General features: G+C 47.8%; 8 protein-coding genes; 5 read left to right on the top strand and 3 right to left on the bottom strand.

Moving 5' to 3' along the window:
* Nucleotides 1-65: 65 nt before the first annotated feature.
* Nucleotides 66-2319, top strand: FFUJ_03660 (related to pathway-specific regulatory protein nit-4; the record flags this gene model as incomplete). XM_023575531.1 has 7 exons in its annotated part: nucleotides 66-109; nucleotides 198-925; nucleotides 973-1105; nucleotides 1164-1376; nucleotides 1429-1584; nucleotides 1637-1814; nucleotides 1867-2319. 7 exons carry the CDS (start codon nucleotides 66-68, stop codon nucleotides 2317-2319), a joined length of 1905 nt encoding a protein of 634 aa, XP_023428698.1.
* Nucleotides 2320-2834: 515 nt separating this feature from the next.
* FFUJ_03659 (probable cyanide hydratase) lies at nucleotides 2835-3975 on the top strand (the record flags this gene model as incomplete). XM_023575530.1 has 2 exons in its annotated part: nucleotides 2835-3327; nucleotides 3377-3975. 2 exons carry the CDS (start codon nucleotides 2835-2837, stop codon nucleotides 3973-3975), a joined length of 1092 nt encoding a protein of 363 aa, XP_023428697.1.
* A 142-nt stretch (nucleotides 3976-4117) lies between these two features.
* On the bottom strand, nucleotides 4118-5828 carry FFUJ_03658 (uncharacterized protein; the record flags this gene model as incomplete). XM_023575529.1 has 4 exons in its annotated part: nucleotides 4118-4554; nucleotides 5030-5175; nucleotides 5237-5763; nucleotides 5817-5828. The coding sequence occupies 4 exons, from the start codon at nucleotides 5826-5828 to the stop codon at nucleotides 4118-4120; spliced, it is 1122 nt and encodes a 373-aa protein (XP_023428831.1).
* Nucleotides 5829-6906: 1078 nt separating this feature from the next.
* FFUJ_03657 (uncharacterized protein) lies at nucleotides 6907-8325 on the top strand (the record flags this gene model as incomplete). XM_023575527.1 has 2 exons in its annotated part: nucleotides 6907-7798; nucleotides 7847-8325. 2 exons carry the CDS (start codon nucleotides 6907-6909, stop codon nucleotides 8323-8325), a joined length of 1371 nt encoding a protein of 456 aa, XP_023428696.1.
* A 234-nt stretch (nucleotides 8326-8559) lies between these two features.
* On the bottom strand, nucleotides 8560-10003 carry FFUJ_03656 (related to aspartic-type signal peptidase; the record flags this gene model as incomplete). XM_023575526.1 has 4 exons in its annotated part: nucleotides 8560-8699; nucleotides 8756-9095; nucleotides 9301-9725; nucleotides 9775-10003. The coding sequence occupies 4 exons, from the start codon at nucleotides 10001-10003 to the stop codon at nucleotides 8560-8562; spliced, it is 1134 nt and encodes a 377-aa protein (XP_023428695.1).
* A 1235-nt stretch (nucleotides 10004-11238) lies between these two features.
* On the top strand, nucleotides 11239-12837 carry FFUJ_03655 (probable phosphate transport protein MIR1; the record flags this gene model as incomplete). XM_023575525.1 has 5 exons in its annotated part: nucleotides 11239-11468; nucleotides 11563-11763; nucleotides 11852-12271; nucleotides 12346-12691; nucleotides 12760-12837. The coding sequence occupies 5 exons, from the start codon at nucleotides 11239-11241 to the stop codon at nucleotides 12835-12837; spliced, it is 1275 nt and encodes a 424-aa protein (XP_023428694.1).
* A 434-nt stretch (nucleotides 12838-13271) lies between these two features.
* FFUJ_03654 (related to amidase family protein) lies at nucleotides 13272-15221 on the bottom strand (the record flags this gene model as incomplete). The annotated part of the gene is made up of 1 exon (XM_023575524.1): nucleotides 13272-15221. One exon carries the CDS (start codon nucleotides 15219-15221, stop codon nucleotides 13272-13274), a length of 1950 nt encoding a protein of 649 aa, XP_023428693.1.
* A 1795-nt stretch (nucleotides 15222-17016) lies between these two features.
* Nucleotides 17017-18891, top strand: FFUJ_03653 (uncharacterized protein; the record flags this gene model as incomplete). Its single annotated transcript, XM_023575523.1, has 1 exon — nucleotides 17017-18891. The coding sequence occupies one exon, from the start codon at nucleotides 17017-17019 to the stop codon at nucleotides 18889-18891; it is 1875 nt and encodes a 624-aa protein (XP_023428692.1).
* Nucleotides 18892-20048: the final 1157 nt, after the last annotated feature.

Below are 20048 nucleotides of genomic sequence, written 5' to 3'. Positions count from 1 at the left end.
CAAGGTAATCTCATCTCTTGATTGGCAGAGGAGATCTGTATGATGCTAAAAATGGATATAGTGTGATGGCCAGCGGCCTTCCTGTTCGACGTGTAATACAGCGGGGGAGGTCTGTGAATATACAACCCAGGACAGTAATAGAAAGTAAACACCATTGACGCCGAAAGAAGAAGCAATAAGACTAACTATCATCACAGGCCACCAAGCAAACGCTATGTTGAGGCGCTCCAGGAAAGGATTAGAACACTGGAAGCTCAGCTCGAGCGCTTCCAAAACAACGCTGGAAATCAGGACAGAGGCCTACCGAGCTCCATCGAAGATAGTTACAGCACTTCGGAGGGGGATTCTCTTCCCGATGATTCGAGCTACAGATCTCCAATCAAGGATATAAGCGACCGACTTGGAGCCCTTAACATTGGTGAAGATGGCCAGATCCACTACTTCGGTTCGAGGAGTAACTTCTCACTACTGAAGAACAGTCCTGTAGCGAGTTCAACAGTCTCATCTCGGGACTTGCAAAAGCAGGCGGCAGATACACTAGACCAACTGAATCTTCGCGTTGAGGTATCCGACGAGTTACGGAACCATCTCTTGGACCTGTTTTGGAGTTGGCAGAATACATGGCAGTACCTCGTCGTCAAGGAATTGTTCCTCGAGGATCTGTACATAACTCATTCCGGCCGATATGCTTCACCTCTGTTGCTCTCTGCGGTATTGGCGCTTGCAGCTCGGTACTCGGATCGGGTTGAGCTTCGAAGTAATCCTCTTGAACAAAATACGGCGGGTAATGCTTTGGCTGAGCAGGCTAAGATGATACTGTTTTACGAGAGCCAGGCGCCGAAAGTGACGACAGTGCAAGCGACAGCGTTACTTGGGCTTCGAGAGATAGCTACTGACAAGGAGGCTCTTGGATGGATGTATTGCGGTAAGAGAATCGACACCAAGACGAGTGAAGTGTTAAAAGTAATATAGGCATGGCAGCGAGAATGGCCTTTAACCTCGGACTTCATCTTGACCGCAGCCACTGGGTTGAAACGGGACACATAACGAAGGACGAAGCAGAAGTTGGGACCATTGTTTGGTGGGGATGCTATGTTTTAGACAAGTGAGCTTGCTTTTCATCCGTTGCCGAGAGAGGTCTACAGCTAACATGACCACTTGAGACTATTCAACATTGGACTTGGTCGACCATCCACTATCCAAGAACACGAAACATCTGCCCAGCTGCCTTCTATGGATCACAGCGCAGAGTATGAATCTTGGCACTCTGAGTCCCCAATCGGTGAACCTATCGTTTTCCCACGGAGTCATCAAGTCTCGAATATCCGTGCGACCGTTCAGCTATTCAGAGTCACATCATCGGCCCTGGATGAGATGTAAGTCATGTCATGTTTCTCATCGGCTCATTCAGCACTAATGTCTCCAAAGATATAGACCAGGCAGTCAACATTCCAAGACTCGGATTATGGAACTCGTCACAAAAACGCATGTCAACATCATCGAGTTTCAGATAAATCTTCCAAGCTGTCTTCGTCTTTCACCGTCACCACTCGCGCCCACGCTACCTCACATCTACTTGCTTCAGTGAGTCCAAAGATCGGTCATTTCAATGTTCTGCGTACTAATAACCCCAAAGCCTCCAAATTCATGTTGCAATAATCTTGCTGCATCGACCTTTTGTTGGAGTGCAGCGAAAGACGCTGGACGCTGGCAGCTTTCATCCGAGCAGCGGATCAAGCCATCTCAAGGAGTGCAGCCAGTCCTCACATTCCATCAGTAACATTTTCCGGCTTTACAGCAAACACTACACTTTGGTAAGCAGCTCTTCCAGTCACATTGGCATCATGACGCTGACTTTTGTCTTAGCGACGAATACCAATCTCAGCCATTCACTGTGCTTTCACGGCATCAATTATTCTTCTCCTCGAAACTACGTCTACGGATACTAAAGACCGTGATCGCGCTATAGCTTCATTAAAAGTATTAGCTGAAGCGCTCGCTGATATGAGTACTGCTTGGGCTTGGAGCCAGCGTGCACTGTTTGCGATTCGCCAATTGGCTCGAGAATGGTTAGTTAGCGAAGATGCATTTAGTGCACTTGGGATCAATAAGGAAGAAAGCCGGCAGGTTATTGGGGATACTATCACAGGTACAACACAAGGGCGTGATGACGATGAGTCTAATAGTTCGCTTTGGGTAGCAGAAGGTCCCCATTGCTTTGACATGGATATTCCATTCATGACTAGCGACGGTCTGGACTACCAGGGATGGATAGGCACACTGTTTACAGAACCGGGATATCCGGGCGACGCTGCTTGATTAAAACAACTGGAAGATAAACAATGAAAGCTATTAGCCACTCAAGGCAATACGTACCGAGGTCAGCCGATACCATTAGTGGTCGCAGTCTAGCATAGTCTGTGTAGTTTCTTATCGCTTGAATCAATAATGCCGTGTTTCGGGCACTGTTGAGATAACGAATGTGAACACGCGAAGATCAAGTTCAGTGAGGGGATTGGGTGGATAATGCTTAGCCGGGTCTAGGCCAGCAGTGCTTCCAGGCCCTGCATATCACTAAAGCCTCCCAATCTGCGGGGTAGCACTAGGCTGCTCAGCAGTGCAGCACTTACGGCAACTCTGCTATGGATAATGCTTAGCCGAGAAGATGGGCGATGTAGACGATGGCCACTGTTAGATGCTAGTATGTGGAAAGCTTATGAACATTGGAGAAACAAGTATATAAGTAAATATCTTACGTATTTCAGCGTTAGAAAATCCGAATTACTATCTCAACACATATTCCTTTGCCTGTTTTCCCCACCACTCCTATCAAAATGTCAATCCGTCAATGGAAAGCCGCCATCTGCCAGGCTGAGCCATGCTGGTTCGACAAAGTCGCCGGTGTCAAAAAGACAATCCAGCTCATCAACGAAGCCAGCCAGAACGGAGCTTCTCTCATAGCGTTCTCGGAGGTCTGGCTACCCGGCTATCCCAACTTCCTATGGTCCGGAACCTACAGGGAGAACATGCCTTTGGTGCAGAAGTACATGCAAAACAGCATATCTGCCTATGGGGATGAGATGCTCGAGATCCGCCAAGCTACGGCAGCTGCTAACATCTATGTATGTTTTGGGTTCAGTGAGCGGGTCGGGGCTTCGTTGTATCTTGCTCAGGTCCTCATTGGTCCCGATGGTAACATTCTTCTTCATCGTCGCAAGACAAAGCCCACGCATGTTGAGAGGACTATCTTTGGAGATTCCACTGGAGATTCTCTTACTACCGTGGTGCACACTCCCTTGGGGAAGATTGGCATGTTGAATTGCTGGGGTAAGTTCATATTTCATGGTCCTGATGCTCTGCTGACGACTTTATCCAGAGCACCTTCAGCCACTACTCAAGTATCATACCTACTGCCAAGGTGAACAGGTTCATATCGCTGCCTGGCCATTCAACGCAAAATGGACTGAATCGGCTGTTGAGCCCTACTCAGTATTCTCAGAGGCCAACGAGGTAACAGCCAGTCGCATGTATGCACTCGAGGGCGCTGTCTACGTCCTTGTGACCAACCAGCCGCTGTCCGCCGAAGGCGCCAAACTGAACAGTGAGGGTCAAGGAAACGCTGACAAGGACGGTTTTATGCTCGCCGGTGGTGGTGGTGCTGCAGCTGTCTTTGGCCCAGATGGTCGACAGCTCACGGAGCCTACTGATCCTCTATTCGATGGCCTAATTTACTGCGACATTGATTTAGACAAGATTGACTACGCAACTTTGACTGACTGTGTGGGCCACTACTCACGACCTGATCTGCTGCGTCTGGTTGTTGATGATCAGCCGAAGAACTATGTCGTTCGCGTATCTGATGGTCCGACGAATACTCCTTATCACACTGGTACCAGCGGCGAGACGTTGCTTTCTGCTCATGAGAAGTTGGATGAGCTTCTTGCTAAGAAAGCGAAGAAAGAGGCGACAAGCTGATAGAATGAATGTAGAGATCTTTCGCGGTTAGTGAGGATGTATGAGAAGACATATAGACATTCCATATGGATTTAGTACTAGAAGACATGCAAGATTTCTGTGAATTTTGGATTATTCAAGTGCAAATCAGATATGAGTTAATTTAGTTGGTAAACTTATCAAGCATATCCGCTTCCGTCACATCGCCCAATCTTAAGCTCTCAACCGCCAAACCAAGCTCAACCTCAATGGGCATAGAGCAATGCTGGACTCTCCATTCATCTTCCGGTTTATGCGCAAGAACCAGAGTAGCAGTCGCATCAGCCTTCAAGCAGCTTCCATCCATAACAACGAACGCGTGAGGGTAGATGGGCAGGTCTTTTGGTGGTGACACCTCAAAGACGTCATGGAGATGACCAATAAATCGTTCAATGCAATCGTCCACATTTCTTATTTCTTCATCGTGGCTCTCAACTTTGAAGATCTTCGGCTTCTCGAGTCTGCCGTCTGGCCAGTTCAAGATCTTCTTTGCATACGTCTTAGATGCTACATCGCATGCTTTCTGAACGTCTTCAGTGGTGACTTCACGTAAGCCGTATACTACGACTGTGCTGTTCTCCAGGGCGTGGCAATTTCCCTTTTCGAAGAGTCGGCTCGTATGTTGAATTGTTGTTTGAGCAATGATGTGATAAAATGCCGAGCATTCCAGATGTAGTCAGTCAAACGCGCATCTCTTTCCAACCGCCGAGATATACTTTTATTTTTATGTGCAACAACGTTCAGTGAAAACAACCAGCCGTCGGACTAAAGTTTATTCCGCGCTGTTTGCAAGCTTTTGCTTACTCTCTTTGCTTACTCTGATTACTTTTCTCCTTTCACACTTGAGGCATTTAATACATTGATACGCAGATTCGTTTATACAAAGCCAATACTTCTAACTATCCTTCTAAAACAGCTCAGAAGCCATGGGGAGGCCCTCGGATAATCTTACCATATAAAACTTCATAAATCGTTAGAATGCTTGGCTCTAATATGTGTAATATTGGCGGCTCCCAGTTATTTGACTTGTACTTACCCTCCTTGTTTCTCTCAATTTGGCGCAAGCCATTCCATGCACTGTTGAGAAGTGTATTCGCAGCTTCGACATGGCCAATAATTGCCCCTTTATCCCTGTAGGCAAAGGGATACTGTTGCAAGTAGTTCAATCTCTTTTCAGCGGCACTGGTATTTGGTTAGTTAATCAGTGTTTAACAGTGTCTTCCTCAGTGGTATTGGCACTCACTTGATCGCGGCCCTCACCCATTTTTCCTGTAGGGCATATATCTCCAGCTGATCATTCTCTGTTGCGCGGTTGTAATTATGAGAAAAGGCGGCTCTCCTTTGGAAGACAGCCCGTTGGCAATCAACAGAATATTTTACTGCCAGCTTGTAGTCTTCATAGAGGACAATCATGGACGGGGAGTTCAAGGCCTGCTCATACTCCTCTTCGTTCACTCTCTTCGCTCTATGAGATTGCTGCTTTCTGAGAGCGATCAAATCCTCAATACGTTGACCCATGTCTTGAATTTCGTATCTGAGGGACATTAACCCGTCAGCCACTTCTTGACACGAATCGGCAGACATTATAGACGGTTCGTATGATCGATTGGTCTGTGAACTGGAGACCTGCGAACTGGAGGTCGGTAAAATGGAGCTACCGCGGCTAGAGCTACTAGTAGCACGGCTGGAAGATATTCCTCGAGCCTCTAGATGTCTAGGAAGAGGCGCAACCCCGGCGTTTCCGTATCCAGGGCGGTATGTTTCTGCAGGCTACAGGTTGTCAGAGCGAGATGCTTGCAGAGCTGTTCATAAGTAGAACTTACCCTCGCCGCCATCTCTATTCCATCCGAATGTACTCGGGAGACGGGGCCTCTTCCATCTTTGCAACGCTTGCAAAGATAACCTTTGGCGTTGCATGAGTGACACATAGTTACTAGGAAATGGGGACTAGTTTTAGGGTGTGATAATACAAGTGAAAGCTGTTTTGAAGGAAAGGAGGATGCTTATAGAAAGCAATATTGTGAATATAGTGCAAGAAATGGGAAAGATACAAAGTGGAATAGAATGCTCGTGATGCTGTACTGCGCTGATGGCTTGATTGATGGTGCTTGTCTTGTACTAAATGAAAGACATGAAAGCCTCCTCTTATATAGTTGATGACTTTAAATTACCTACTACCTATTGTTGGCACAGTCCTGTAGGGTCTCATTTTGGAAACATGTTGGTTGAACGATGGCCCTTCAGAAGGTCTCTGTAGTTTCAGGTCTGGTCTGTCTCGTCCCGAGCATGGCGAGTTTGGCAATTGAATTTGGCAGATTTCTATAACAGAACCAACAGACCGTTACCTTGGGCGGGAATATGGCCCTACTGCAAGACTTATCGACGTTTTTGTGTCGGCGTTTAGACGCGACGCATGTTCGCGAGTAGAGACATATATCAGAAGTGGATGCACTTGGATCCTGAGAAATCGATTCGTCAATGCTACAGGGTGGTCTACACATGATAGCCCCCAACAAACACAGCCTCGTCGACTCGTGTCATGGATCCAAGTGACTGTCGCAATGGGCGCTTGTGCTGGGCGCTAGCATCCCCGATTTGATTGGCTGGCTTACTCGCCCTCAGCCGCCCCGCGATTTCTGGAACACCAAGCGCCACCCTGACCACGCAACTCCAACTTTTTGGTCAGTTCATGTTCTCCATGGTCCACCTTTCGTGACTTACCAACAGTCGACAAGCAATCGCAAAAAGAGTATTCGGCTCGAAGAAGACGATACTTGACGAGAGTTGAATCGAAACAGCCTCCCGAGACTGCCGTGACACGCAGTCGCGATTGTAGCCTCGGCGCCGGTCGGCAAGTTCACCAGACAGCAATCATCCAGCTGCTGCTCTGTACCTCTGATCTTGTTCTTCACAATGCAGAGATTAAAGAAATTTCTTTCGAAAAGACACTCAACGCACGGCCCTGGGATATCTGCCCCGGAGCCAACCCCGGCGAATCCTCCGACTTCATCTTCAACTGATACTCGCACATTTTCTCGCGGCAGCATCGACCTTTCTAGAATTGAGAGACTACCCTTCGAGATCCGGAATGAGATATTGCTTGCAGTAGATTCCATTGCTGATCTTTCTTCGTTGCTGCATGCCTCACCTACCTTTCATCAGCAGTTTCGGCTTGACCGAGCATTCTGGTTATGGCATTGCTTAAAGCAAGAAGTAGGCAATGTAATTATTGATGCTTACAATGTCAATAATTTGAAAACGCCTGAGTTTCAGTCAACAAGGACCCGCCAGAAAGTGCTTCTATACGTCGAAGATTATAAACAACAGCGGTCCGAGGGAATTGAGTCACTTGCTCAACCGCCTGAGGACTATGTTATCCGTATCGTGTCCTTTCATACCTCCGTCATCCGTGCCCTGATGCATCAATACGCTGCATGGGCCCGAGCCAACTTGGAAGGCCTGGCTGAGCCACAGGAACTCAGTAGAACAGAAGCGACACGCATTGTGCGTGGCCTGTACCGGTTCCAAATATTCTGCAGCCTCTTCGGCCCAGCACGTGGTGGCTACAACTACTACTTCTATGAGGATAGGATCATGAATGCTGGACAGAGGCTTCAGCAGCTTGATGACCTTTACGAGGCTTGGGAGATCGAAGAGATTCTATGCATCAATGCATTTGTGCATGCCAAATACCGTCCCTTGTTTGAACAGGTTGAATGGGACTTGAATCCGGACAACCCTTCATTCGACGACAAACGGACAGGTCCGCACACTCCTCCAGGGGCGTTCCATCTATCCAGCCGTAGTAAGACTCGGATCCGCATTTAGAAGTGTTTAGCTGACCATGTCAAAGTGTTTGGAGATTATTACAGGAATGGCATAGTCTGCAGAGGACTGCCAGTTCTATTTGCCGCTTTAAAAATTCCAAGTCATGTCGAACTAGTAAAGCTAATAGCAGATAACGTTGTCTCGGTGGCAGACGACATGATCTCCGAAACCACAAGGCCTTATCACCAAGACATAAGACGCGACAACCACTATTCCGATCGCGACAAAGCACAGGACAACCGAGATAGAATGTGCTTCGAAGGAGAAAGCTATGATTCACCTCCATTCGCATGGGTAGCCTTCTGGAAAGAGTCGTATAGCAACCTCTATGGCGATTATATACCGCAGTCGTTTCATACCTGGGGGTATGTTATGTGGGACAAGACTCGGCTCGCCAACGCTGATGCTGCTGCCATAATCAATCGGGAGTGGGATGCTATGTATAATAGGCCCAATGACGAAGGGATACCAGAGGATCCGAGGGATGAGTGGACGGCTCTTTGATGAAGTATGGCGGAACATTATCAAAGCGACTATTTTTCTTGTAGTAGAAGCAATGCTATTGGCAAGGAGGGAAAAGAGGTATAGATTGCAACCAGGTACATTGCCTAGGTCGGGGAGAGTTGAATTGGGATTATATGAAATGAATATTTATGACTATGAGTCCAAGGATATGAGGATTCAGCTTTACTTCATTACCGCACGCCATTTTCAGCCACCATCTATCTAGAGTATAGCTTAACAACCCATCAAATTAGGAATAGCATTAGGTCCAGAACCAAATGCAACCAGCTTTTCACCACAGTTGGCCGGTGGAGCCAGTGCAACCTGCTTGTTGTCCAGATCGAAGGCAAGGTAGGCAGCTTCCAAGAAAGGTTCTGTTGTGTATCAGCACATGTTCTTGACACCCTTATAGGAAATAACTCCAACTTACGTCCCAGAACTAGCTGTCCCTTCCAGGTGGTCAAAACACCAACCCAACAAGTCTTACCCTTGTCATCTGACTGGTCAGTGATAATCTTGCTGTACGGAATCTTGATCGTGACGTCGCCGAACTGAAAGTCCCAGCTACCAGGCATGTTGCGCTTCTCGCAAGGCACAAAATAGGCGTCATTTCCGTCGTTCACCGCGCCGAGAGTCTTGTAAAGAGGATCGACGAAGGAGTGGCGGAATCGGAGGTACTGGTTCGAACTGTCAAGGAGGAAGACTGAGTCGTTCTTGTGGACCTCGTAGCTTGTCACCTTGCCAGCCTTGTTCTTGCCATTGGGGACAGTCTGGTGGAGGCTTGTGAGAACGATTGAAGGTCTAAAATCAAGGTTAGTCCACGTTCCGCTCAAAAGTTGGTGTGCAATGCTTGCCCGAAAGTGCCAAGCTCATCCTTTACCAAGGGCCTCTTGACAAGCTTTCCCTTGAATTTACCGGTGTCAATACCACCAAGAAGAATTGAAGCTGTTATTAGACCCAGGGTTAGTGACATACTCTGATAGCCGAACAAAGGGACTTGCCTGGCTTTGAGCCGTGCCTGCGTAGGTCAATACTATAAGTACGGCTGGCAACCTTTTTGTCTGCAACAAGGTTGTCCAGGAAAGAACTGTAGAGTTCCCCTGGTGCATATCCATGTTCCATACTGGGGCCAAGCGAAAGCGCACCAATCCCATTGAATTCATTTTTGGACGGGTTTAAAAGACCAAAAGCTTGTTTAGGGATGCTGACGCCTGCAATTTGAACCGTGTCTTTATGATAATCCAGATCAAACGTGCTGTTACTTGGGGGATATGTCGTTGGATCTCCGTAGGAAGCTGTGGTATGGCCTAGAACGCGGGACGAGGTCTTGGATTTATTGAGCTGATAGTACCCGTTCACGCAGCCGTCACATTCTGCGTAGATCTTATCAGAGATGAACCCTATAAATCTTAGTAACAACAACGGCCGCGGTCAACAGGAAGCTCATACACGTTGTCGATCTGGCTATGTCCAGAAACAGCTTCATTTTCTGGGGGGGAGTACCAGCGGCAACCTCGGCATTCCATGAATGATAGTCATCTGAACCATCTTCAATCAGAGGCAAAACATGCACTCCAGGAGGCGATGGGTTTGATTTCTCTGCGTGGATTGCGTTAACGCCTTGTACAGCATCTAGCACCAGGATGGGTAGCGCTAAGAGCAAGTACTGGTGGACCATCTTGAGATAGTTTAGTAGGGAGGAGAGGCACTAGAATGATGGATAACGAATGTGGATGCAACAGTCACACAGAACATATACTATCCTTATATATAATTACTTAAAGGAAATTATTTCTATTATTGTTCAAATTCTCGTATTTTTAAGATGTATAATAGGTTCTAGAAGTTTAAATCGAAGCTTAACAGCATATCGGATAAATCGGCGTCGGCATATATAGTTGTAATCTTAATAAAAAGGTTTAAAAAGGAGCATGCACCAGCAGCTGCCAAACCATAAAGGCTACTTCAGTACTGCATTTCACGGAACCGAGCTGCATTCTTGGGATGAGAGAGGCATATGATCAGAACTACAGAGTAGTGTATTATAAGTCTAGAAAATACCACAGGTTCTCTAAATGGGGATTAATAAGCATCACTTTCTGGTGAACAGTCTCCCCAAGTGCGCCCTGAGGCCAAACTCTAAACAGCGTGTTATTTATTGCCTAAAGAAATAAAGTTTCCGGTATTCTCCAAGCGAGGGTCCAGGCGAAGCTCTTTTTCCCACGGCGTTGCTCTTTGTAGTTAGCTCCAGTTCCTTCTTTACTCCACTTCTCTGCCAAAGTCATACGATGGTCACAGAACGTACCCAGTTGCGTTGCGACCTCTTCCGCTGTGTTGTGCATTGTACACAGAAAGTTCCTCCTTTCCAACATCATCACACGAGCAGTCCGACAAGGGACACTCGCTCAGAGACTTCCATATAAAGCTTCTTTAAGAGGAGACTTCCTGAACCCTCACCTCGTAAGAATTTCTTGGCCATTCCAAGATGGTTATCTGAACAGTATCTCATGATCAAAGGGGCATCCATCAGGCATCATGCAGCTGCCAGCGCAGCCGACACGTGGAATTCATCGGGTACAAGCATGAACTTGTGGGGTTGCCTTCAAACCCGACAATTCCCTTTCTTGTCTCGGTCAAAGATTCCTTACCGACAGACTGGAGTCGTGTCACATGTCACTTCACACGTCAATAAAAACAGAGCTTCTCTCAAAAAATCCCCCAATGGATTTCACGTACTTTCTCTTCTGTAATCTTGTCGCAGGTCACCACCCCTGATCTTTTTGTTTCCCCACAAATACAGCCGTGAATTCCATAAGCTGCCACCTTCAACCCTCTTCTTCTCTTCTGAGTATCTGCCAGCCCAATACACAATCCAAAGCCTTTTTCAACGCTCTTCCTGCATCACGAGCCACAATGAAGCTCACGCGCGCTATATCCTTGACCAATTTCTTCGTGGCCAGTTCTGCCTTGGGATTCCAGGTCTTCGTTTTATATCCATGGCACAAAGAGTTGGACGCAGAATTCGAGAAGCTAAAGACAGAGCACTTGAAAGTTCTGAATAGAGCGGGAGACAGTCTGAGCGAGCAGCAACAAAAGGCCATGGCCGAAGAATTGAATGAGCTGAAGAACAAAAGTTCGAGAAGGTGGTGGTGGCTTTAATTACCCTTTAAAATACACGGCGATTGCAGCCTGTTTCTCTTTTTCTTTTTCTTTAGCCCATTTGCTCATTCTTATCAGTAGTTTCCCATTCGTCAATCGTGCACCTAATCCCTCAGAAGCGATCAGCGCTGCTAAAGACAAATTCTTGCCCACCAAGGACAAGCTTATGGCCACTGCAACAAGTGAAAATTTAACAAGCGTATCTCTCTACGCAAGATACGCTCTCGCGGGCGCGTTTTGTTGCTCTTTCACTCATGCCGTCCTTACTCCCGTTGATGTGTAAGTAACCGACCTTTACAAGACATTGGTTGACTGTGACATTGGTCTGCCCTACAATAGTATCATCGCTGACATGCATCTCTTTCAGGGTTAAAACAAGGATTCAACTTGATCCAATCACATACAGCAGCAGTCTCTCCAAGAGCGCACGATATATAGTTTCAGCTGAAGGACCAGGAGCTCTCCTGACGGGACTTGGTCCGACAATCGCCGGCTACTGCCTCCAGGGTGCTTTCAAGTTTGGCGGTTATGAGTATTTTAAGGCTCGTGCAGTGGACTATCTTGGACAGTCGACTGCCTCTAACCACCGCAATGCTGTATATCTTGGCTCAGCCGCTGCGGCCGAGTTTCTCGGCGATATCGCGCTTTGTCCGTTCGAGTCTGTTCGAATACGACTCGTGTCTCAGCCTAGCTATGCCACCGACAGCGTAAGCGCCCTTGCAAAGCTAGCAAGAGAAGAGGGTATCGGCGGCCTCTACTCTGGCCTGAGCCCTATCCTGCTCAAACAGTACGTGCATCCACACCAACTCCGGTCTCTCTGCTCGGTATGTACCTGGCTGCTAATCTGAATGGCCATCGCAGGATTCCCTATACCATGGCGACGTTTTTAGTCTACGAGAAAGCTATCCAGACGGCATACAGTGTTATAGACAAGAGAGAACTACCTTCGATAGGAGTTACTGGTATCAACCTTGGGGCTGGACTTATCGCTGGCTTGGCAGCCGCAGTTGTCTCTCAACCGGCCGACACCATGTTGAGTAAAATCAACAAGGAAAAGGCAGGCAGTGGTGAAGGCACAACACGCCGCTTATTCCGCATCGCTTCCGAGCTTGGACTACGCGGTGCTTACACAGGCATGCAGGCACGCGCAGTTATGGTTAGTGGCATGACGGCAGTGCAGTTTGGCATTTACGGAGACATAAAGAAGGTACGTCTAAACCCCAATTCAGCCGCCTTTGTGGTTGTCTATTAGACTTCTGCTGACTATTACTTCAGCTCTTTGGGGCTACTGATGGGGTGGAGTTGAGCCAGAGCCATGTTGTTGAAGAAGATTCTGAACGTGAGTACGCCTAGAACTTTCTTTTGTGAACTAAGTATAGGGATAGAATTATAAAGGAATTAGCCCGAGCTATATATATATAATCTGAATGGGCTTAATGCCAACATTTCCCTCTCCGCTATTTTCCGTTCTTTTTTACAATAAAAGTAATGCCTACCCATACCTAAGGCTAAACTTGAGGCTACTAACACAGGTGATGATGAACAGTGAGAATTACTATATAGTCCTTTGGCTTCGCCTCTATAGATAGTATCGCTAATTGGGCCACTAATTAGCTATGTTTAGACAAGCTCGTTGAGTGTGAGGTCATTGCCAAGATACTCGTCTGATACACAAGTCATATAAGTCATATGGGAGATCATTGATGAAGCGACGATATCGTAGAGAGATATTAAAAATTCTTGTCTACAGGGAAACTCTCTCTCTATAGTGAAGGTGGTTCAGGTGCTTATTCCTGGAAAGCCTGCCTTCCTGTATCCACAGAGCTCAATACGCCTTTGGAAACCAGCTTATTTATCAGGTTGAACAGAACAAAGTCGCATCCTCTCTTGGCAATCATGTTAACAGTAACTGGCATGACCTCCTCCTGGAACGTGACGTTGCTCTGGTAGCTAACTTGGCCAATGGGAACGGTGATATCGACGTCTCCAAAGTAAGATGAAATGGTCGATACCGCTTTGGGACCTCGGGGATCGACAGGAGATGCAGCTCCTGGTGAGTCATTGAGGTCTTTCTCACGAAAAGACGGAAGACCACCGGTACCGATGTCGTAGAGAAGGATGGACTCGGAGCAGGAGCTGTTTGTCGAGAAGAGTACTTGTTTGTGCCAAAGAGCTGCATCACGAGTGCGGTTTGCCATGGCAGACTTGTAGCTGCTGTCGTCTGCCACTGCATTGCGGAAAAATGATCGGTAAGGCTCGTCAATGGGAGGGAACCCAGGGCTATAATTGGAAATCAGTGGCTCGGCCGTCTCTGTGATCAGATCGTGGGTCCAGAGGACGGTGAGATCGTCAAGCATGCCCTGCAGCGGGCGGTCCAAGGTCTCCTCGATGGTCTGCGTCAAGTTGATCTTGTCGACAGTGACACCAACAGCATCTGCTACATCATCCAGGAACTTCTGTAGGATAGCTTCAGCAGCAGGGTTCTGCATCGGAAGATGGTCCACAGGATAGAGGAGACGCTTGGGGAATGTCTGGGCATCAGGAACTGACAGCGCAGGCAGTCCGTTGATCGACGTGTCTTGATGAAGCGAAGGATCGTACCAGGCCTTTGCGAACTTGGCCCAAGCAACAGGATCGCGTGCAAAGACGCCAGCAGTATCTGTGTTGAATGCATTGGTGACGATGTTATCCATGGAAATCATTCCCTGAGAAGGCCTGTTACCGAAAATGCCAGCAACGGCAGCGGGCTCTCTGATAGATTTGCCAGTGTCAGTACCAACAGCAAAGTCAAGCCAGTCGTACGCAGCGATGGAGCAGGCACTTCCAGCAGAGGATGCGGAGCAGGTCAGAAACGTATCGCCACGAGGATTGCGAGGGTAGAACGCGTCGTTCCAGTCCCAAGGGCTCTGAGGTGAGGCGAACTGGGCTGTCTTCTGCTTTCCGACCACGACTCCGCCCTGGTCAATGATGCGCTGGAGAGCTGGGGCTGTTGTATCGGCCTTTGAATGAAGGGAGGCGTACGCTAAGCTACCAGCTGTCGTTTGTATGCCCTCTAGATCGTATATATCCTTGACTCCAATGCGCTTTCCAGCGAGAGGTCTGTCATCTTCGATGCTGTACAGTCTCGAGGGGACAGGGATAGACGGGGCGCCCCATTCTGAGTTGGAATAAGGCAAAGTGCGATAGCCATCTCCCGCATCGTATGTGCCAACCATAAATGTTCTGTAGGTATCGACATACAAGCGGAAGACTTTGCTCAAACGGAGGCTATCACCGTCTGCAAGGCCAAACATGGGGCATGGAGTCAAGGTAGAGTTGCCGCAGAGGCTCGGGCCATCCTCACCTCCATAGATGACAGTTGCGTTGAGGCTACTGAAGTAGCTCACGACAGAAGAGTCAATATCTCCTTCATCGCCCGCACTGACAAGGACAGTTCCGAGGAAAGCTTCGGTGAAAACATCATCTTGCTCCAGTGAGCTCTTGATAACGTCTTCAAGTTCATCAGCTGTAGTGCTGGAGAGCAGACCCGAGATGTAGGTGACAGGTCCTTGGGCAGGATCTGAGGAGTATGAAACGGAAGAAAGGATATCAGACGTGACCGCGAGATACTGCGAGTCATCGGCTGAGAAGATTTGGTCTTGGTTATCCAAGAGAATGGAAGAGGATGAAGAGTTGGAAACCGTGAGGGCTGCAATGGCCGTGGACCAAAGCATTGCAAGAGCGTGCTTGGGATTCATGATGTAGAACTTGCTGTGGAATAATATCAGTGTCTTTTTGACGATAATATCGGGCTTAAATAACAATTTGGTTAAGATCATACTATTCTACCTCTTGACCTCTTTTCCGTCTCAATACCAAGCCAGCCAATCAGCATCTTGTCTCCTCTTCCCCCTCACAACAAGCAGCGTCGTGCCGAGCCCAATCTCTCGACAGTCGATAAATATCACAGTGATAAGTTTGCCAAAACCATAAGTGGCCACGCTCACAGCGCAACGAATAGCACCTCACCATAGCGCCCTTAGAGTTCACATGGGATCGAACATTGACCCATGTTCGCGGTGACAGGCTTTGGCTGATTGGATGACAGGCAGCGGATAAGACTCCGAGGGTGCCAGCCGATAGTGACAGCTTAAAATAAGACCCCCCTGTCTATCAAATCAAGATTTTTCGTCGTTCTAGAACCAATCAGTATGCAAGGGCTCTCATCAGTCTCTCTGCCCACTTGACGAGACTTGGTGACATCGAGTTGAGACAGTGTCAGCCAGACCAGGATAATCGCACTGACCAATGAAGAATCCGCTGAATGCATTTTCGGGTCGACAGAATGCTGTAAATAGGTACTTTGTCCAGAATATATACTTTTAGGGGATCCATCATTGTCCCTTTCATTCACTGCAGCAAAGACCACCTTCTACAAGGGGAAATGTCATCGATGCACTGGGGATGGGTACTAGAGGTTGTTTGGCAGCCAATTTGACTTGCCGCGCTCCCGTCCTGCCGCACGGGAGCTACGCAAGGGTGCTGATCCCGATATTCCGACCAAATAGGAAGCAATACATAGATGAATTGGATGGCTAATCATTAGGTAAGAGACTAGGGTATCCTCCCTTTACATTAGACGAGACGTATCTATCCCTGTATATATCTATCATCCTAGTGTCAATACTACACATTTAGCTTTTTCTCTGCATGGACGGACGAACATCTGTGCATCCCCCGCTCTGCCAAGCCGAATGTGGTCTCTAATCGGGATGATCGGAGGTTTGCGCGAGTCTTCTGATTCGTGTATATGCGAGATGGTGAGGTAGTTGGGCAAGCGAGTCTACGCAATTCGACATGGCAATTTCACCTTGGACTCTCACACGCATAAAGCCTGTATTGACAGAGCCCGAAGTGGTGCCACTTGACTCATATGAGCTTCTTACCCTCCGTTGGGCATCGAGATGGTGACATCCCTAGACCCCTGGGAATGCTCCTCTGGTCACCGGCAAGGGACCATCGACAGAGTTCCCAACATCACACAGAAACAGAGTTTTGCTGTCTTGGAACGTGCGAATGTTTCTTGTCTCTTGATTGACGACTCATTTAGACATGAGTCTCGACCCAGGATGTCTTCTCCTTGGGGCAAATGAGCTGTTGAATATCCACCACGCATGGGAGTCTCACAATGTCATTCAATGGACTGATATCGCGTACGATTTCTTCTCACTGTGAAAGGAATCCACCGACTGATAATAAACCCCACGCTCAGGTGTTGACGTGTCTATCGGTAGTCACTTTGGGTATTCTGTGCTTATCGCTTGTATATCAGTATTCTGAAAGAGTCTGGGGTCACTCTCGGCAGTTAAGGTGAAGCCAGGATAACACCTTGACAAAGACTTGCAAATTATTGTGCCAGTAGACAGATATCAGTTTGGCTAGCTATAAATAAAGATAGACATCTCGTCGTTTAGAATTATCATCACAATCCACTCACTCACTCATTTCAAGTTCATTACCATTCATCCAAATAATCTTGTCCAATCGTTCACCATGCGTTTCTTCAGCTTCAACAACAAGCGAGACTCTCACAAGCATTCCAAAAAGGACCGCACTATCCCTCCCTCCAAGCCAGTCTTCAACTCCCACTTCGCCAAAAGGCAGTCCTCCAAGATCGGCGAGCAAAAGGTCCGTCCCCAGGCCTGGGTCGATACACCTCAGATCGTGTACTCAGCATGGAACCAGGCTGCGGGTGATATCGATCAGCCACTTGGAAATTTGCCCTCCAACTTCTCTATCGCTCTTGTTGGCGGTGGCATCACCAACGTTGTTCTGGCTTTCAACCTTGTTAAGGCTGGCGCTGATGTCACGTTGATCGAAGCCACCGACGATGTTGGCGGTCGTCTCCGAACCCTGCAGACCCCTGATGGAGTCAACGTTGCTGAGATGGGAGCCATGCGTTTTCCCCCTTCTGAGGATCTTCTCTACTACTACGCCAAAGAGTTCAACTACACCTTCATTCAGAACTTCCCTGATCCAGGCAAAGTTCCCACTATCGTCTTCTACCAAGAAACTCCTACCTCCTGGATCAGCCAGAACGTCACTGTCAAAGGCTTCGAGAAGGTCAGCAACGGCTGGGGTTCTCTGATCTCCAAGGGATTGACGGGTGGGTCTCAGTCTATCACTGCGGCTACGCAGCTCACAAAGTGGCTCAGTTCATCTGACGTCGACACCCGCAATCAAGTCATCCCGGAATGGCAAAAGTATCTCGACGAGTTTGGCAATGACAGTTTCTACACTGCACTTCAGCGCATCTTTGGAGAGAAGCACGAGTGGGACGTCCCTGGTGGCCAGGTCTGGACCGAAGATGACTTTGAGCGTTTCGGTACCCTCGGTGTTGGTTCAGGTGGCTTTGGTGCGGTTTACTCTGCTGGCTTCAACTCCATCTTTCGTCTCATCGTCAATGGTCTCGAGTCAGACCAGGCTATCTTTGCTAAGATGACGGATGATGGTCTACAAGCAACTGGCATACGGGAGTTGGCCAACGCCATTTGGCAGAAAGCTACTGATCTCGGTCTCAAGACCAAGTTTGACACTGTTGCCAAGATCACCAGCGGCGGTGGTGGCGATGTTGATTATGTTGTTATCCAGGAGACTCCATCTTCTGATGACGGCAACTCCACCGCTGACCAGGCCCAGTATGACTTTGCTGTTGTTGGCACCTCGAGCCGAGCCATGAACTTTGCCTTTGCGGATGTCTCGGACACAACCAACGAGCCCATCATGTCAACTGCTGTCAACCGTGGTATCACCGACCTTCACATGACTGCCTCTTCCAAGCTCTTCATCCGCACGAAGAAGTTCTGGAGCGATCAGCCTGCTGATTTCCCTCGTGTCATCTTGTCTGATACAGACCTTCCCCAGGCTTACACGCTGGACTACGGGCATCCAGACTATGGCATGGTTCTTCTCACGTACGCGTGGGAGGATCTCTCGCAGACCATCTTGGCCATCCAAGATCCTCACAAGCTGCTCTCTATCCTCAAGGAGCAGATTGCCCGTATTATGCGAGATAGCAGCTATCCCAACTACGCGGACTTCCTCGACCCGGTGACTGACGATGACGTATACCTCGTCCACTGGCCCCTCGATCAGTACTCCTACGGTGCCTTCTCCCTCGGTCTTCCAGGACAGGACAAGCTCATCTCTTCCATGTTCTATGACTACCAGAAGCTCAACGATACTTCGAGCTCTCGAGTTCTGATCAACAGTGACTGCACGTCATTCCTTGGAGGTTGGGTTGATGGCGGCCTGCAGCCAGCACATAATTCTATGGCTGCTATCTTTGAGCGCTTTGTCTTCTGGGTGCCAGTCCTTACCAATACTAAAGGAATGAGTATGTTCCTTTGTAATTACGGATTTGGATAGGCTTGTTATTAGCTGCTTGCGCTAACTATGGGGCCTATCTCCATTCTTTCCATTCTTACGGGAGAGGTTGTTCTATTTGTCTTTACTTCTTCTTACAATGGTTCCATTAAGTACTTAAATTCTACCTATTTTGACTACTTGACTGACAGACTTCTGTCATTCCTAATATTGTAACGTAATGTTGCTGCTGGGTTTAACCTCAAGTAACAGCGCTAGAATTTGATGTTTTATGTTTTTAAAGCTATGTCGTCATTACTGCGTTTCAATTTTGGACATACTATATTCCCCTTTACTATCTGAAACCGTTAAATTCGTCATCCCTATTGAGGATGAAATGTTGACTTTTCGTTTCCGACTGTACACGTGTCGCAAGCGAGAGAAAAGACCAGCCTCTTCAATACGGCTTTATAACAAAATGCAATGGTTATAAGACAAGTCGTGACGTGACAAAATAAAGGTATTCCAACAAATGTGACTACAAAATCTACGCTGTTAGAAAGAATTCACATGGAAATTGAATTTCTCACAAAGCAAGCAAATAAGCACTTAACACTGGTCCCATGGCCTGAAAATTCGCACTCCAGAGTAGTCTTTGCAGTAGCCTGCGACTCTGGCGGGCCCAGCACTAGACTACAAAGTTGAGACGCCAAGCTAGTTGACGTACGAGACCTGAAACAAATCCATTTTGGCTCTCGAAACGGGAGTGGGTGACATCATCGTAGCCTTGGTTGGAAGTCCTTTCGTTATCTCAACGCCAAGTCTACATGTCAAGCGGACGTAGATGCAATTATAGTAAGTCTTTCGCATTGGGGTTATTCGATCTTGTGTAAGTGACAGACGCACCCTTATAGCATAGATGCATATTAATTGCACTCACCACATGAGCCACCGAGAGGTATACGTCCCCTCTTATTGTCAAAAAATGCCAGTGAGTGAATCGGATATACCGCCCTATCGGGTAGACAGGTGGGGATGTACTGCCCTGATAAGTGGGACAGGGGCAAACCTGGAGGAAATCCTCCTTATCCGTGGGTCTTTAGGTAACCTGATATGATATCCAGTATCCGTATGCAAGACTACAAGCACACAATTATACAATATTTGTTAAAGCGTTTCCTTGGTTCCTTGACTTTGTGGCAATTGGCTTTGGATGCTAG

Source organism: Fusarium fujikuroi, chromosome FFUJ_chr03 (assembly GCF_900079805.1).
Source record: "Fusarium fujikuroi IMI 58289 draft genome, chromosome FFUJ_chr03".
In the NCBI taxonomy this organism is placed as follows: Eukaryota; Fungi; Ascomycota; class Sordariomycetes; order Hypocreales; family Nectriaceae; genus Fusarium; species Fusarium fujikuroi.
The sequence above is the reverse complement of the archived record's forward strand: the minus strand, read 5'-3'. Positions and strand labels throughout refer to the sequence as shown.